A 17,950-nucleotide genomic window follows, 5' to 3' on the forward strand; every position below is an offset into this window, starting at 1 on the left:
CTTGTTGGATGTTGATGGTTACAGAGCTGTCTGGTTAACAGATTAATGTGGGGGCTAGTGGAGCGATGGTTAGAGAGAGAAAATGAAAACAGAGACACGTTATAAGTTTAGATCCTGAGGTAAGAGATTTTGGATAAAGAAAGCCATTAGGAGATAGGAGGAAGGGAGGGTATTTGGAGTTCGATCATAGTTTGACCACAAACTCATTGATTGGAAGAACAAAGCCCAAGAAACTAAAATATCTCCTCGAGTCACAGAGTTTATGAGTCATAGAGTTCAGCTTATGTCCTCCCCTAGTCTCTCTGAGTCTCAGAGTCACAGAGCACTACAACACAAAAAACAGGCCCTTCGGCCCATCTAGTCCATGCCGACCTGATCTTCTGCCCAGTCCCATCTCTACCAGCACCTGGACCATATCCCTCCAAACCCCACCCATCCACGTATCTATCCAAACCTCTCTTAAGCGTTACAATTGACCTCACATCGACCACTTCCCACTGGCAGCTCGTTCCACCCTCTGAATGAAGAAGATCCCCCTCAGATTCCCCTGGTATGTGACTCCAGACCACAGCAATGCTGTTAGGTCCTATCTACCCTTTGAAATGGCCCAGCAATCCACTCACCTCAAGAGCTACTGAAGGACACGATCAAAGCTGGCCTTGTCAGTGATGTCCCATATTCCAGGAATAATAAACTCTTTTCCAATACATTATTGCTGGTATTCCTGATTTTATCACTGTTGTAGCAGCTGGCTGCAATGTTCATTGCCTCAGTGAGAAGTGCCATGGGTCCATTGCAGGGGATTATTCCTGGAATATGGGACATCACTGACAAGGCCAGCTTTGATCGTCTGTCCTTCAGTAGCTCTTGAGGTGAGTGGACTGCTGGGCCATTTCAAAGGGTAGATAGGTCCTAACAGAAGGGAAACAGGCCATTCGGCCCACCAGTCTGTGCCAACAATTGGGTTCGATATACGTGAGACTAATAAAGATATCTTATCTTATCCCATCTATATTTACTCCATCTTCCGCACCTGGTCCATAGCCTCTGTGCCACCAACTGTACTCATCTCTACCAGGTTGAGGTGGGTACAGTTACAACATTTAAAAGACATTTTGATGGGTAGGAAAAGTTCAGAGGGATGTGGGCCAAACACAGACAAATGGGACCAGCTCAGTTAGGCACCTTGGTTGGCATGGATGAGTTGGGTTGAAGGGCCTGATTCTGGGCTGTATAACTATCTGACTCTACACCTGGGTGACTCAAGTGCTCACCTCAACACTTCTTAAGTGCTGGCAGTGACCCAGTTTCCAGCACTCTCTTAGGCTGTGGAAACCAGGTACTCACCACCCTCTGGGTAACAAAGGTCCTAAACTTTGGAATTGGAATGGTCCTCTCCTTCTCCCTCAGATGATCTAAAATGCTACTTAAAACTTCCTCCTGGTTGAAAGTATCTCAATAGTAAATTTTGCCTGGTAAATGCTTGCGTGAAGATCCTTGGGGTTTTTAACTAAGTTAAAAATGCAGTGTTAAAATCATTGAGTAAACTGTTGAACAACATCCCACCAACCTTTGCTTACCCCAAGTGTGACAATTTCACAATTGAGAAACTAGATTGAGAGTCAGAGGTAACACAGAATATCCAGCACGAACAGCAAAACGGCACATACACGGGTCTTGTCCATGAAACCGAATAGGCAACAACTTTGTCAGGAACCTATGTGAGACTGTTCAGGAGCAGTGTTATATATTCCTCACACTCACAGTGCTATGTACTGAATGAGCCCCTTTGTTTTAATTGTTGCCCATTCAGGGATTACACAGCCGGTTCCAGAAACAAAAACTGAAGGCCGTTTCTTGCCAGCGATTGTTTTCTGGATTCTTTGCTCTCTGTGTCATTCAGTTTGTTGACTTTCAGCTGAGTCACTCAGTGAGGTTGGTAGCCTAATCCCCTGCAATGGACAGGTGTTCAAGACCCACGGCACTTCTCACTGAGGCACAGGGATTAATCCCACTGCCTGGCCAACTCCCAACATCAACCAGCAAGTGCCATTTACACAGCCGGATTCCATCTCTTGGCCTTGTGGCTGATCTTGCAGTGTACTGTCACGGCTGAGGTAACGACAGTTCCCGCCTGTACAGAAACCCTCAGCACACATTTGTGAGGGGTGTAAAAAAAGCACTCAGCAGGTCAGATTGCGTTTGTAGGAAGAGGGGTTTGGAAGGATATGGGTCAAGTGCAGGCAAGAGAGACTGGTCTGGTGGGCACCATGTTCGGCATGGATGAGTTGGGCTGAAGGGCCTGCTGTCTCACTCTATGACTCTTTAAACAGAACTAACATTTCAGGTTGGAAATCCTGCTGAGAGTTTCCAGTATCCTCTGTTTTCCAGCATCTGCAGTTTTTTGGATTTTAATAATAACGGATAACAACGTTATTCTGAAATGCCCTCTGCCTCAATATCAGCCAAACAGTAGGACCAGCCACTAGCTAAAGAAAAAAGGCATACAGTTGTATATCTTTTGCAACTTGAAATATTTTATAACAAGTTAAATAATTTTGGTAAATTGGTTTATTATTGTCACATAGAATATAGAACAGTACAGCACAGGAACAGGCCCTTCGGCCCACAATGTTGTGCCAAACCAATTACGTTAGTAATAAAATGCCCAATTAAACTAATCCCTTCTGCCGACACAATATCCATATCCTACCATTTCCTTCACGTTTATTATCCATGTCCCTTCCTTGGAATAATCCCACAAGAAGTTTTACCTTCACCCGAAGGGGCAGGCACGGTTCAGTTTTCTGACTGGTATGGGAAGCTGGCTCCTCTGACAGTGCAGCACTCACTCAGTGCTGCACTGGGATTGACGGTCTGGGTACTGTACCACAAAACTTTGACTTACAATGATACCCAACGCAAGCATGAGGAACAACACCTCATCTTCCCTCTGGGTATGTTGCAGCCAATAGCAAATTCTCCAACTTTACATAACGTGTTCTGTTTGTATAAGAGCCACTTCAGTCTACCATCGTTTTTCCCTTTCCTCTCTGTGTGTAGTCTGGTCTGCTGGGCATGGCCCAGTATGTTAGAACCAGGTCAACAACAGCTTATGTGGCCATAGAAACTGCCTAACCTGCTTAGCTTTTCCAGCATTTTCCATTTTCTGTCTTTCATCATGTTAGCTCAGCTTTTCTTATCATACTCATACAGTGAGGCCATTCAAGATTACCATTAACATCTTATTACACAAGCTTAGTGTGCTGGTAATTACCACCATTAAGCCATTCCGACTCGTCCTATCACAGCCATTCCGACTCGTCCTATCACAGACATTCTGACTCGTCCTATCACAGACATTCCGACTCGTCCTATCACAGCCATTCCGACTCGTCCTATCACAGACATTCCTTTTGTACTACACATCCTTCTCCCACCTTCTCTCCCACTGAAAGCTAGCTTGCATCTCTCTCTTTCCCACTTCTGACGAAGGGTCGCAGACTTGAAACATTGACTGCTTCCTCTGTCCACAGGTGATACCTGACCTGAGTTTCTCCACCCTGTTCTTGTTTTAGATTTGTTTAGAAATAAGCAGGTTAGGCAGTATCTGTGGAAAGAGAAACTGCTAACGTTTCAGATGAGGAACCCTTCATCAAACGTGTTCAGGTAGCAGTGAAGGTAGATGCAACAAAGGAATTTCTTTCATAGACCAGTTTTTTTTTCTTGATTTTCAGAACTTAAAGCACTATCTGTCTCAGACATAACAGCACTATCAATATAGTGGCTCTGCCATTTAGCATGTGACGTTATGGGCAGTGCCAGCCTGTTTCAGATCTCTCTTATGCTCCTGGAATCATAGCATAGCCATAGAGTTATACAGCACAAAAACAGGCCCTTTGGCCCATCTCATCCATGCTGACCAAGGTGCCTATCTGAGCTAGTTCCATTTGCCTATGTTTGGCCCCTATCACTGTAAACCTTTCCTATCCATGTACCTGTCCAAATGTCTTTTAAACATAATTGTACCCGCCTATACCACTTCCTCTGGCAGCTCGTTCCACATACCCACCACCCTCTGTGTGGTATAACCTGTCCTCAGGACCCCTTTAAATCTTTCCCCTCTCACCTTAAACTTGTGCCCCCTAGTTTTATACTCCCCTACCCTGGGGAACAAGACACCTTATCCACGCCCCTCATGATTTTATAGACCCCTATAAGGTCACCCCTCAGCCTCCTTCGCTCCAGGGAAAACAGTCCCAGCCCATCCAGTTTCTCTTTATAACTCAAGCAAGGTTGTCAGAGCTTCTTCAGTGTAAATAGTTGCCACAGCTGTAATTGAACAAAGAGGTCTGACCAAACGTTAGGGTTTTATGCCTTTGTCCCACCCTCTGTGTTTGCATCTTCTCCACACCCCATCCTTGCCAGCCCTCACTCTGAGACGTTAGTTTGGTGAGCTATGTTAGAACCACTGTTAGATGTCTCACAGCTCACCAACCAAATACATCGGTAAATTGGTTTATTATTGTCACATGTACTGAGATACAGTGAAAAACTTTTGTTTTGCATGCCATCCATACAGATCAATTCATTACATCAGTGCATTGAGCTAGTACAGGGGAAAACAATAACAGAATGCAGAATAAAGTGTAACAGTTACAGAGAAAGTGCAGTGCAGGCAGACACTAAGGTGCAAGGGTTAACTCGGGTCTCACTAACATGAGAATTAGATCTCATATCAATGCAATGGATCATTTAAGTTGGTTTACTTTGGTACAGGCGTGTCCAAGTTTTATCACACAGTGGTTTGAAAAAAGGCGAAAAAACACCCATATATATTAAATTACCAACACTTGCTGTCTTTAATGATATGCTTGGGGTGGGTATTACTTTGAAAGTTCTAAGTAAGAGAATATCAGCCAGACTCCCTAAGTCTCCTGTCTCCTTTGTTCAGAGCTCAGGGTTGATTCCAGTGAGCAAATCCTGGAAGGAATTTCAGTATTCTGTTGTTCAAACTGTTTGAACAATCCCTGAAGAATCAAAAATCGCAAAAAAAAAAGAGCCTTTCAGAAGCAGGGGAGGGGATATTAATCCGATACGTACCACGGGTAACCTTACCCGAGATTTTCACAGAACACTTGCCTGTTGGCCCCAAATTTAAACTGACATTCCTGTGCCTTTGGTCGCCTTAAGCCTGGACTTCCCTTGCTCAGCCAAGACTCAATGGGTAGCACTATTTCATCCCTGAGTTAGAAGGTTGTGAGTTCAAGTCCCACTTCAGAAACTTGTGCACAAAATCCCAGGCGGTGCCTTCGCTCCAGTACTGAGAGGAGCACGGCTGAAACTTCTGCATGAGTTGTTGATCGGAGGTTTACTGGCTTCCAAGGTGGACAGAAAGGAACCCATGAACGCCCTCCCCACGCAATGTGGTTGATGGACCCCTCACCCACATCTCCTCCACCTCCCACACTTCCTCCCCCACCTCCCCCAGACGGAACAGGGATAGAGTTCCCTTGGTCCTTACCTTTCGCCACACCGGCTTACATTCTTTGCCCTTCTCCGCCCAGTCCATCTGTCCATCACCCACACACCCCTCCCACTGGGTCCCCTCCCCCCACCGTTGCCCTCCCCACCTCCCTCACTTGGTTCCAGGCTCCACCCTTCCTCTCCTATCAGGTCCCACCATCCGCAGCCCTCTGTCGCCTCCGCCTATCACCTCCTGGCCTCTGTCGCTGTTCCCGCCCCCCCCCCTCCCCCATCTGCCTATCACCCACCTCTACACCTCACCTGGATCCACCCATCACCTGCCAGCTCTTGCTCCATCCCTTCCCCTCACCTCTTTACACCGGCTACCTCCCCTCTACCTTTCAGTCCAGATGAAGGGTCTTGGCCTGAAATGTCGACTGTCCCTCCACAGATGCTGCTCGACCCGCTGAGTTCCTCCAGCAGATTGTGTGTTGCTCCAGATTCCAGCATCTGCAGACTGTGTCTCCCATCCACACTGATCAAATTCTTTCGTTCTCCCCACATTCCCACCAACTCCCCCCAGATTCTACCCCTCACCTACGCCCAAGGGGCATTTTACAGCAGCCAGTTAACTTACCAACTACATGCCTTTGGGATGTGGGAGAAAGTCAGAGCGCCCAGGGGAAACTGTTATGGTCACAGCAAGAACATGCGAGCTCCACACAGACAGAACCGGAGGTCAGGATCAAACCTGGGTCACTGGAACTGTGAGGTTCTACTAGCTGTGCTACTCTGTCCCATTCTAGTCCTGCTATCTCCTTGTGTAGCCTGTGTCATGGTAGGCACAGTAGTGTAGCGGTTAGCGTAACGCTATTACAGCGCCAGCAACCAGCGTTCAATTCCAGCCGCTGTCTGTGAGGAGTTGTAAGTTCTCCCCATGCCTGCGTGGGTTTCCTCCGGGTGCTCCGGTTTCATCCCACATTCCGAAAATGTACGGGTTAGGACGTTGTGGGCATGCTATGTTGGCGCCGGAAGTGTGGCGACACTTGCGGGCTGCCCCCAGAACACTCTACGCAACAGATGCATTTCACTGTGTGTTTCGATGTACATGTGACTAATAAAGAAATCTTATCATGCCTCGGGAAAGCAGCCAACATAACCAAAGACCCCATCCATCGCATACATTTTCTTTTCTCCCCCTTCCCAATGGAGGGAAGATACAAAAGCCTGAAAACACAGACCACCAGGCTCAAGGACAGCTTCTATCCCGCTGTTATAAGACTATTGAACAGTCCCCTAGTATGATAGGATGGACTCTTGACCTCACAGTCTACCTCATAGAACATAGAACAGTACAGCATAGTATGGACCCTTCGGCTCACGATGTTGTGCCTACCTCATTATGACCTTGCACCTTATTGTCTACCTGCACTGCACTTTCTCTGTAGCTGTGACGCTTTATTCTGTATTGTTTTCCCTTGTACTACCTCAATGCACTGTTGTAATGAAATGATCTGTGTGGATGGCATGCAAAACAAAGTTTTTCACCGTACCTCGGTACATGTGACAATAATAAACCAATTTACAAAATCTTTCTTGACAACAGTCCTGTGAAATGCCTGGAGATTTTTTGCTGTGTGAAAGACGCTATGTAAATGTCAATTATTGTGCTACAGTTAGAGTTCTAGCTTCAGTATGAAATACTCCAGAATGATTGTTAAAAATGGATTTTTTGATTTGACAGAGCCCACAAGGATCAGTGATCCAGCAGTGGTTGGATTTAGACACTACGTTAGGTGTCGTCTCCAAGGAATTTTTATTGTCTGCCAACTCTCCACAAGGCAACTGGGAGATACAAGTCACATTTAACGTAAGTGTTATCAATCCCTTTGCACAGCTTTACGGATTGGGCAGCGGGAGTAAAGTAAAACAGAACCAGCCCAACTGGTCCATGTTAGTGTTTGACACCGTACCCCAGATTCCCGTCATCAAGCTCGCAACATTCCTTTATCCAGCTTCTCCTGTTACTTGCCACAATCATTCACTTTGGGAAAAAGTTGCATCTTTTCACAGTAAATCAAATTAAAGAGATTTGCCTGAACTGCCTCTTGGATCCATATCACCAGGAACCTCTCCTGGTCCCTCCACACTGATGCGGTGATCGAGAAAGCACATCAGCGTACTTACTTTCTTCGATGTCTCCGAAGATTCAGCTTGTCCACAAGGATTCTCTGGAACTTCTACAGATGTGCTATAGAAAGTATCCTGACGGGTTGCACCACAGCCTGTACAGCAACTGCTCTGCTCTGGACCGACGGAGCCTGCAGAGAGCGGTAAACACTGCCCAGTCCATCACAGGCTCCTCACCTCCTTCCATCCGGTCCATTTTCACCATGTGTTGCTTCAGGAAGGCCGACAGTATCGTCAAGGATGCCTGCCCCTCTGGCCATTCCCTTCTCTCTCTCTAACCTTCTGGGAGAAGGTACAGGAGCTTGAAAGCCCGGACGTCCAGACTCAGGAACAGCTTCTTCCCCACCGCTGTCAGACTTCTGAACCAGTCGCATCTTTCACATCCCCTTCCCAGTGGCGCTGCCACGTGCTCGGACTCTCAATTCTACCTCTTCTGTTATTGTCACTTCAGCATTTCTTTTTGCACTGCCTCATACTGCACGACAGTCTTTGCTCCATTCTGTTGTCTTGCACTCATTGCTGTATTTATTGCTGTATTTATTATCACCATGTTACTGTTTACTGTGTGAGCTTCACATGAGCAAGTAATTTCATTGCGCCCCAGTGTATATGACAATAAACTAATTGGAATAATAGTTCCTGTATTTCAATGGCTGTGCAGTGAGCAGTCCCCTCACAACTGAAACATCCTCTCAGGCTCTTTCATAACCTGAAAACTTTCATCCCTTTGCTGCAACGGTAACGTAGCGGTAGTGGTTAACGTAACGCTTTACAGCACCAGCGACCCGAGTTCAATTCCCGCTGCTGTCTGTAAGGAGTTTGTACGTTCTCCCCGTGTCTGCGTAGGTTTCCTCCGGGTGCTCTGGTTTCCTCCCACATTCCAAAGACATACGGGTTAGGAAGTTGTGGGCATGCTATGTTGGTGCTGGAAGCGTGGCGACACTTGCAGGCTGCCCCCAGAACACTCGACGTAAAAGATGCATTTCACTGTGTGTTTCGATGTACATGTGACTAAAAAAGATACTTTACCTTATCTTGTCTTATCTCAGAGTCCCAGCCAGTTTGATCATTTGTGGTATTTTTAACATCTCAGCTCCAGCAACATTCCCAAAACCCACCTGCACTTTCCTTATGTCTAGAGGGCCAGAACCACGTGGAATGATCTCATGCCTTTGCCTGAATGCTTTTATTACAGTGCGTACTTTGATGTTGAACTTCCAAGAGGTGGGCTTTGACAGGCAACCTTGACAGGACCTCTCTGTCTCAACAGGACCTTGTCAACGACCATTTATTGTACCTGAGCCTCCTCCTGCCTGAACCATTCCCAGAATACGGTTCCTCACCATCACTTTACAAGGTCAATCAGGGGTGGGCAATAAATGCTGAGTGTTCCAGTGTTGCCCGCTTCCCAGGAAGTCTTCACATCTCCATTGCTTTTCACAACAGGACACCAGGACTGAAGGCTGAAGGCAAAAACATTTTGGTTTCTGAAAATGACCTCCAGCTGAACCCACACAGACTTCAATGCCCCCACCATCTCTGAAATTTGAACAGTATTATTAAATGCCCTTGTTGCTGATTATCTTCCCCTCTGTGTCTCTTGCAGTTTCCAGTTTCCAGGATCGGAAAGTGTGGATGAAATAAGAATGGGGGAAGGGATCTGGTTTTAACCCTTAAAATCCTTCTGCAAGTTGTTGGGTTGAACGATTAACTTTGTCGTTCTTTTACAGGAGGTAAAGCAGAGGAAGACATTCACTGTGGCTGAGTATGGTGAGTAAATCCTCATCATCAGAATATTTACAGCACAGAGACAGGCCATTTGGCCCATCTATTCTGTGCTGCTTGCGTCACTCTATCACCATATACTTCTGTTCATCTGGTATTTATACAGCTTCTTAAATCCATCTCTGTTACCCAGGACATGGTTGGACTGCCATAGGATCATAGAGTCATACATCACGGAAGCAGGCCCTTCGGCCCAACTGGTCCATACCAACCGAGGTGCCCATCTAAGCTAGTCCCATTTGCCCGTGTTTGGCCCATATCCCTCGAAACCTTTCCTATCCATGTATCTGTCCAAGTACCTTTTAAATGTTGTTATTGTACCTGCCTCAACCACTTCCTCTGGCAGCTCATTCTATAATTGGACGACCCTCTGGGTGAAAAAATTGCCTCTTAGGTTCCTATTAAATCTCTCCCCTCTTACCTTAAACCTATGGCCTCTAGTTCTTGATTTCCCAACCCTGGGAAAAGGTGTGTGCATTCACCCTGGCTATGCCCCTCATGATTTTATACACCTCCATAAGATCACCCCTCATTCTCCTACACTCCACTGAATGAAGTCCCAACCTGCTCAACCTCTCTCTATAACTAGTCTCTTGAGTCCTGTAACATTCTTACAAATCTCCTCTGCATTCTTTCCAGATTAATGGTATCTTTCCTATAGCAAGGTGACCAAAACTGAACACAATATTCCAAATGCGGCCTCACCAATGTCTTGTACATCATAACTGCATCTGTCTTTCCTATTGGCTTTTTGTGTCTCAACTGAATACATAGTTGTTGTAATATATTAATAATATTATTTATTAATAAGTATATATTAATTCATTAAATGCCAGCCGTTGCTTTTTTCCTGTCATAACTTTTAAAGTAGTTTTCCAGTAAACCGTAACTAATTCATGCCTCATACTTTTGTGGTTTGCTTTGATAATCCAAAGATCCTAGTTTTTGGATGGAACTAAATCATTTCTTTCTTAATTTAAATTTTCTCATATTATACTCACCCTTCTGTAAAAGCCCTACATTACAACTATTAATTAACTCTTTATCATTACACAATGCTAGGTGCAAAATAGCCTGTTCCCTTATTGATTCCATGGTAACGTGATCTAGAAGAAATTTAGTATACACAGGTACACACCCTACATTCAACAAGAAGTGGTTGCTTGTTTGAACGATTGGGACCTGGGAGGGAAAATTCAGCTAGAACTAGATGGGAGTACACAATAACTTGTACATCCAAGATGCCGTCTAGTAGTTGTCGAATTGTCAAACAGAAACTGAAAGATAAATTGGTAAATTGGTTTATTATTGTTACATGTACTGAGGTACAGCGAAAATCTTTGTCTTGCATGTCATCCACACAGATCATTTCATTACACAGTGCATTGAGGTAGTACAAGGGAAAACAATAACAATACAGAATAAAGTGTTACAGTTACAGAGAAAGTTCAGTGAAGGCAGACAATAAGGTGCAAGGCCATGACGAGGTAGATTATGAGTTCAAGAGTCCATCTTATCGTACTAGGGGACTGTTCAATAGTCTTACAACAACAAGATAGAAGCTGTCCTTGAGCCTGGTGGTACGTGCTTTCAGGCTTTTGTATCTTCTGCCCAATGGGAGGGGGGAGAAGAGTGAATGATTGGGGTGGGTGGGGTCTTTGATTATGCTGGCTGCTTCACCGAGGGAGGGAAAGGTATAGGCAGAGTCCATGGAGGGGAGGCTGGTGTCCGTGATGTGCTGAGCTGTGTCCACAACTCTCTGCAGTTTCTTGTGGTCCAGGGCAGAGCAGTTGCTGTAACAAGCCGTGATGCATCCTGATGGGATGCTTTCCATGGTGCATCGAAAGGCTGATAGGGGCAGAGATCATCATACCCGCAGACACTTCTACCTCTTGGGATATGGAGCTTGGCAGCTCTGGATAAGCCAAACAAGCTAAGGAATCGTTTTGTTCTGCATGATCTGTGAAAGACTTTGAGGAGAAATCATTGTTCATTAAAGATGATGAAGACATCTTGTCAGATCTGAACTTAGCAAAAATATTCAGTTTACTGGACGCGAGGAATATATTTGGGGTGCAGAGCTGGGTAACAAGAGTCCCAAAAAACACCTTTATGGAGATATCAGGGGTTGAAGAAGCCATTTAGAATCTGAATCCTATCCAAGGAATTTCAGAAAAGGCAGGGCAAGGCACTTGAAGAACTTTTAGATGATATTCTTGACTTTGGCGTACAGGCTGTTGAGAGCAGAAGCAGCCCTGACAGGAAGACGAGAGTCTTAATGAACTAATGCAGAGAGATGCAGTTAAAGTGCATCCCAAACTGAAGGGAGTTCCTTTCCTCTGTTCACTACAGAGGGGCTCCAAGCAGTGCAATGAATGAAAAGGGTGGTCACAGAGAGCTGATACCACACAACCACAATGACCGAATAGAGCTGATGTCACATGCAGACACATCAGAAAAGGGTGTAGGACAGCTGTCATTCAAGATGGCCAACAATACCTTATGTAAGTGGAGCTCTGTCAGTGCTGAGATACACTATGCTCAGATTGAAAAGGATCTAACAACTATGATACTTGAGCTGGAGACCTCCACCAGGACACACATGTATACGTACAGACTGATCACAAACCTCTTGAAGTGTTGTGATGAAGTGCATCTCCCAAGAATCAGAATCAGAATCAGGTTTATTATCACTGACATACGTTGTGAAATTTGTTGATTTGCGGCAGCAGTACAGTGCACAATATGAAGACATAAAAATGACTATAAGTTACAAAAATAAATAAATGGTGCAAAAGGGGAATAACGAGGTGGTGCTCACGGGTTCATGGACCGTTCAGAAATCTGACGGCGGAGGGGAAGAAGCTGTTTCTGAAACGTTGAGTGTGGGTCTTCAGGCTCCTGTGCCTCCTCCCTGATGGTAGTAACGTGAAGGCTATAAGAGTCGACAATGTCTGTACTTAGACAGACATAGAGCTACACGGCATGAAAACAGGTGTTTTGGTGCAATATTGGTATTGGTTTATTATTGTCATTTGTACCGAGGTACAGTGAAAAACTTGTCTTGCATACCGATTATACAGATCAATTAATTATACAGTGCACTGAAGTAGTGCAGGGTAAAAGCAGTAACAGAATACAAAATAAAGTGTCATAGCTACAGGGAAGTGCATTGCAGGTAGACAATAAGGTGCAAAGTCAAACAAGTCCATCAATATGTCCGTGTGGACAAGTATCACAGGGCCACTGGCTTGTGTATATCTTCCCACAGGAAAGACAGATCACACCGGGAATTGAACAACGGGAATAATCTGTTGGATCTGCCTGTATCAAAGCCTTTGATGAAGAAGCTCCAGTGAGACACATCACAAGAGTTGTATGCAGAGGTTATGAGAGGATGTCTAGAGATGTGGCCATGTGGCAATTCACTCAACGTCAAGGCCACAGTATCCACAATCCAATAGCAAGGCTAGGGAATGTTGTATAAAATTGCTCCTCAGAATGACAAAAGAAGTGATGTGGTGGCACAGTAACGTAGCGGTTAGCATGACGCTATTACAGCGCCAGCGATCGGGGTTCGATTCCCGTCGCTGTCTGTAAGGAGTTTGTACGTTCTCCCGTGTCTGCGTGGGTTTCCTCCGGGTGCTCCGGTTTCCTCCCACTTTCCAAAGATGTACCAGAAGGTTAATTTGGGTTTAAAATGGGCGGCGCGGACTCATTGGGCCAGAAAGGCCTGTTACCACGCTGTAAATAAAATTTTTAAAAAAATTGTGCAGGGGTGCATGGAAGTACTGCAATGGTGGGTTCACTTCTAGCTCACACAGGGACTGATAATCTGTCAGACTGGAATATTGCCTGAGCCGCAAGGTTGTTAAGGCCAAATAGTCGTGCTGAAGTAAGGAGAAAGAGAGGAAGGAAGAGGAAGCCTCCTACTGTAACATGACGAAGGAGATGTCACCAGGTGATGTGGTAAGAAGCCAACCACAAAACTAGTGAGAAAAATGGCAAAAAACCACAGTCATCAGGCAGTTGTCATGACCGAGGTCTCAGTAGATGAAGACTGAGGAAAGTGGAGCACACCGCACAAGTTTACAGTAACTGAACCATAGAACAGTACAGCACAATACAGGCCTTTCGGCCCACAATGTTGTGCTGACCTTTAAACCTTGCCTAAGACTATCTAACCCCTTCCTCCCACATATCCCTCTGTTTTAAATTCCTCCATATGCTTATCTAACAGTCTCTTGAATTTGACCAATGTACCTGCCTCCACCACCACCCCAGGCAGTGCATTCCGTGCCCCCACCACTCTCTGGGTGAAAAACCTTCCTCTGATATCTCCCTTGAACTTCCCACCCATTATTTTAAAGTCATTCCCTCTTGTATTGAGCATTGGTGCCCTGGGAAAGAGGCGCTGGCTGTCCACTCTATCTATTCTTCTTAATATTTTGTACACCTCTATCATGTCTCCTCTCATCCTCCTTCTGTCCAAAGAGTAAAGCCCTAGCTCCCTTAGTCTCTCCTCATAATGCATATTCTCCAAACCAGGCAGCATCCTGGTAAATCTCCTCTGCACCCTTTCCAATGCCTCCACATCCTTCCTATAATGAGGTGACCAGAACTGGACACAGTACTCTAAGTGTGGTCTAACCAGAGTTTTGTAGAACTGCATCATTACCTCGTGGCTCTTAAACTCGATCCCTCGACTTATGAAAGCTAACACCTCATAAGCTTTCTTAACTACCCAATCCACCTGTGAGGAAGGCTGTAGAGACTGAAACCATTAACAAGTTAGCAGAGGATAAACCACTATCCCAGTGACAGAACAGGAACATTGAAGCTCAACCAGGCCATGGTGAACAGCACCCAGTGGTTACCACATCTGGGAGAACTGTTCACCAAACCATCTTGTGGATTGGAGTAAAAATATTGTTGAATTGGAAACTTGTGATGAAATTCTATGCTGAAGGTCGAACAGTTTAATTTCAGAATTATCTCAGGGCTACTAATATATGTAAATTTACTTAGGTTTGTTGGAATCTAGGAGTATGAAGTCTGTTGCATTATTGATGAAATCAGAACACTTTTAAATGTAAAGTAAGAGGCACCATCTAGTGCCTTTCTATGGTAGTACAGCAATTGTAGGCAACAAGCAATTAGAAGGTCAGAAAATGTCACCAGGATGGAGGCTGATCACACTGCAGGCTTGTAAGAGGTTCAAAGACTCCTTAATTATTCTACAGACTCCTTAATCATTATACAACTAAATAACCCACAAAATTGGCAATAAATCTTTCACCGAAGGAAGAACAAGCTGCTAAATGCAGCATAATATAACAATCTAAGTGTGCATCTATAACCTTTTAGAAGATTATTCAAGGTCCTTTCCCCGCATGTCCCCATTAGTCCATGCACTTCATTACATTTTTCAGAAGGGCTGATTGGAGAGTAAATTATGGCTGAGGATCTCAGGGTCAATTCCCCGACTGTTGATCAAATGGTGAGAGGGGTATTTTACCCTCACTTCAAAGCACTGCCTCTGTTCCATGAAAGCCTTTCCGTTTCTTTGGTCCAAAGGATTTCACCTTGTGTTTTTTGACACTTTTCTATTTCAGTGTTATCTCGATTTGAAGTTTTGATCAACACATCCTCTGTGTATTTTCCACTCGATCGCTCGGATATAAATGGGACTATTACTGGACGGTGAGTAACTCAAGAGGGGGAACACAGGACGAGGAAGGTTTTGGGTGGCCAAAGGATGGTGGACCATTGGTTGGGCCTCGTTGTGTAGAGTGGAGTCTGTGCCTCAAGCTAAGTTAAAACAAATCACCCACCTGGAATCTGTGTTTTGGACCTGGATCACCAGAGATTTTACCCAATGGGCTGGAAAAGCAACTTCATAGGCATATAGGTGGGTCATTCTTGGCCTGTCCTTCGACCTACTCCAGTTGTGGAAGATGTCTCCCTGAACATGTGCCTATCATGCCCCATATACCTTGATGGCCTAATAAAAACCTTCCAAACCATCTTGGAAACTTTAATTGACTCAAAGACTTTGGGTGGCAATTTCCAGGACTACCTTGTGCAAAAGCTTGCTTCCTGCTTCAGACCCAGAGGCTTAAGTCCAAGTTTCACTGCTCTGCCTCCTGTCTTGGATCCCTCTAACCTTGGGGTCTTGTCTCTGCAGACCTGAGTGATCAACATTCTCAATCACTTGCTGGATTTGAATACAAAGTCCAGGATTCTGGGGACCTTCACCATGTGTTGCTAGGGAAATTAAATTTCAAACAGTTAAGTTAATTTGGAATGTTAAAAATCCAGATAGTTAGAGCATAGAACATAGAACAGTACAGCACAATACAGGCCCTTCGGCCCACAATGTCGTGCCGACCTTTAAACCTCGCCTAAGACTATCTAACCCCATCCTCCCACATATCCCTCTATTTTAAATTCCTCCATATGCTTACCGAGTAATCTCTTGAATTTGACCAATGTACCTGCCTCCACCACCACCCCAGGCAGCGCATTCCATGCACCAACCACTCTCTGGGTAAAAAACCTTCCTCTGATATCTCCCTTGAACTTCCCACCCATTACTTTAAAGCCATGCCCTCTTGTATTGAGCATTGGTGCCCTGGGAAAGAGGCGCTGGCTGTCCACTCTATCTATTCCTCTTAATATTTTGTACACCTCTATCATGACTCCTCTCATCCTCCTCCTCTCCAAAGAGTAAAGCCCTAGCTCCCTTAGTCTCTCCTCATAATACATACTCTTTAATCCAGGCAGCATCCTGGGGGACTGTGAAGTTGTCAGATTGTCTTAAAACCATTCTAGCTTACTAATAAACAGTTTTTTTATCCAAAATAAACTTTATTCATAATAAAAGACAAACTATATACAATAATAAAACAGTGCAAGCCTTTACATTCGTGTACAGATCAATTATTAGTGCTACTTTTTACACAAACCACAGCACCGATGCTACTCGTGTGGCTCCCTGGGGTCATACCCCAATCCCATATTTACAATCTTTAAGAGGCTTCCTCGCTTGACCCCGCCCCTCCCTCTCCTGTGGCAGAAGAACCCTAAAGTGTCATCCTTCCCCACCAAGCTGTTGCATTGGCTGCACCCAGCTTCAGTGCGTCCCTCAGCACATACTCCTGCAGCCTGGAATATGCTACTCGGCAGCATCCCGCTATGGACATCTCACAGTGCTGGGAGACCAACAAGTTTCGGGCAGACCAACGGGCATCTTTCAGTTTATAAAATTATGAGAGCATAAATAGAGTAGAGAGTCGGAATCTTTTTCCCAGAGTTGAAATGTCTAATACTAGAGGGCATATCTTCAAGGTGAGAGGGGGAAAGTTTAAAGGAGACGTGCGGGGCAAGTTTTTTCACGCAGAGAGTGGTGGGTGCCTGGAACGGGCTGCCAGGGGTGGTGGTGGAAGCAGAAATGATAGTGGTGCTTAAGATGTTTTTAGATAGACACATGAATATGCAGGGGATGGAGGGAGATGGATCATGTGCAGGCAGAAGGGATTAGTTTAATTTGGCATCATGGTCAGCACAGACATGGTGGGCCGAAGGGCCTGTTCCTGTGCTGTACTGTTCTGTGTTCTCTGTTCCACGAAATACCTGACAGGAATAGAACTTGGTCCACGTTTACCTGCTCTGAATGTGACCCCATCACTGTTGTCGATTCTTAACTGCCTTTGCATCCAGGGCAATGGATTTTTGTCAGTGATGGCTCCTGAATGAACTAAAAATCCACAAGCCTTTCTAAGTGCCTTTTGTACCAGGTGTCATGTTTTAGTCAACTTTTCAATCATAAAATCAAGTCCCAAGTTTCCCAATCTCCTAGCAGGCAACAGCGGGAACCCACACTGTCTCCCCTCTGAGCCCAGTGACCTCCAGAGCAGCCTCAGTTTGGTGAAGTTTAAGAGGCTTTTCGGCAGACACATGAATATGCAGGGGATGGAGGGATGTGGATGATACACAGGAGGACATTTACTATAAACTGGCATCAAGATCAGCACAACATCATGGGCTGAATGTCCTGTCCAGTGCTGTACTGTTTTCTGTTCTCTGTTCTATGTTCTATGTAAGAGTGAATCAGGATACAGTGGAGCTGCTTCTGCAATCAGTGTGTCTTTTCTTTTCAGATACCTCTATGGGAAGCCTATAAAAGGAAATGTGACAGTCACCCTATCCTTACCGTTCTTCTCTGAGACACTAAGCAAAACGTTTGAGGTACTTTTGGAATTACTGTTGACTTAGTTTGCAACAAGCTGCATGTCCTGACCCATTGTGTACAGCACAGAGACAGGCTATTCGGCCCAACATGTTGATGATGATACCCCACATCAGCCTCCCCTTCTTGTCACCATAACCACCCATTCCTTTTTCTTTCAATTTTCTCCTTCAACCCATCTTTACCTCCCTTGCATTGACTCTGTCTACGCTTCCTGCTAACTCGGTAAAGCAGCCAGCATAATCAAAGACCCTACCC

At 45.2% G+C, this 17,950-nt stretch overlaps 1 protein-coding gene across 3 annotated transcripts in view; it reads left to right on the top strand.

Moving 5' to 3' along the window:
• The window catches only part of cd109 (CD109 molecule), a 159,180-nt gene that overhangs the window by 20,926 nt on the left and 120,304 nt on the right, over nt 1-17,950 (top strand). For all 3 annotated transcript variants that reach the window (XM_052011714.1, XM_052011716.1, XM_052011715.1), the window contains 4 exons: nt 7,211-7,336; nt 9,387-9,426; nt 15,057-15,144; nt 17,604-17,691. In XM_052011714.1, coding sequence (XP_051867674.1) covers nt 7,211-7,336; nt 9,387-9,426; nt 15,057-15,144; nt 17,604-17,691 — 342 coding nt within the window. The remainder of the gene's footprint in view (nt 1-7,210; nt 7,337-9,386; nt 9,427-15,056; nt 15,145-17,603; nt 17,692-17,950) is intronic.

This window comes from Pristis pectinata, chromosome 3 (assembly GCF_009764475.1).
Source record: "Pristis pectinata isolate sPriPec2 chromosome 3, sPriPec2.1.pri, whole genome shotgun sequence".
NCBI lineage: Eukaryota > Metazoa > Chordata > Chondrichthyes > Rhinopristiformes > Pristidae > Pristis > Pristis pectinata.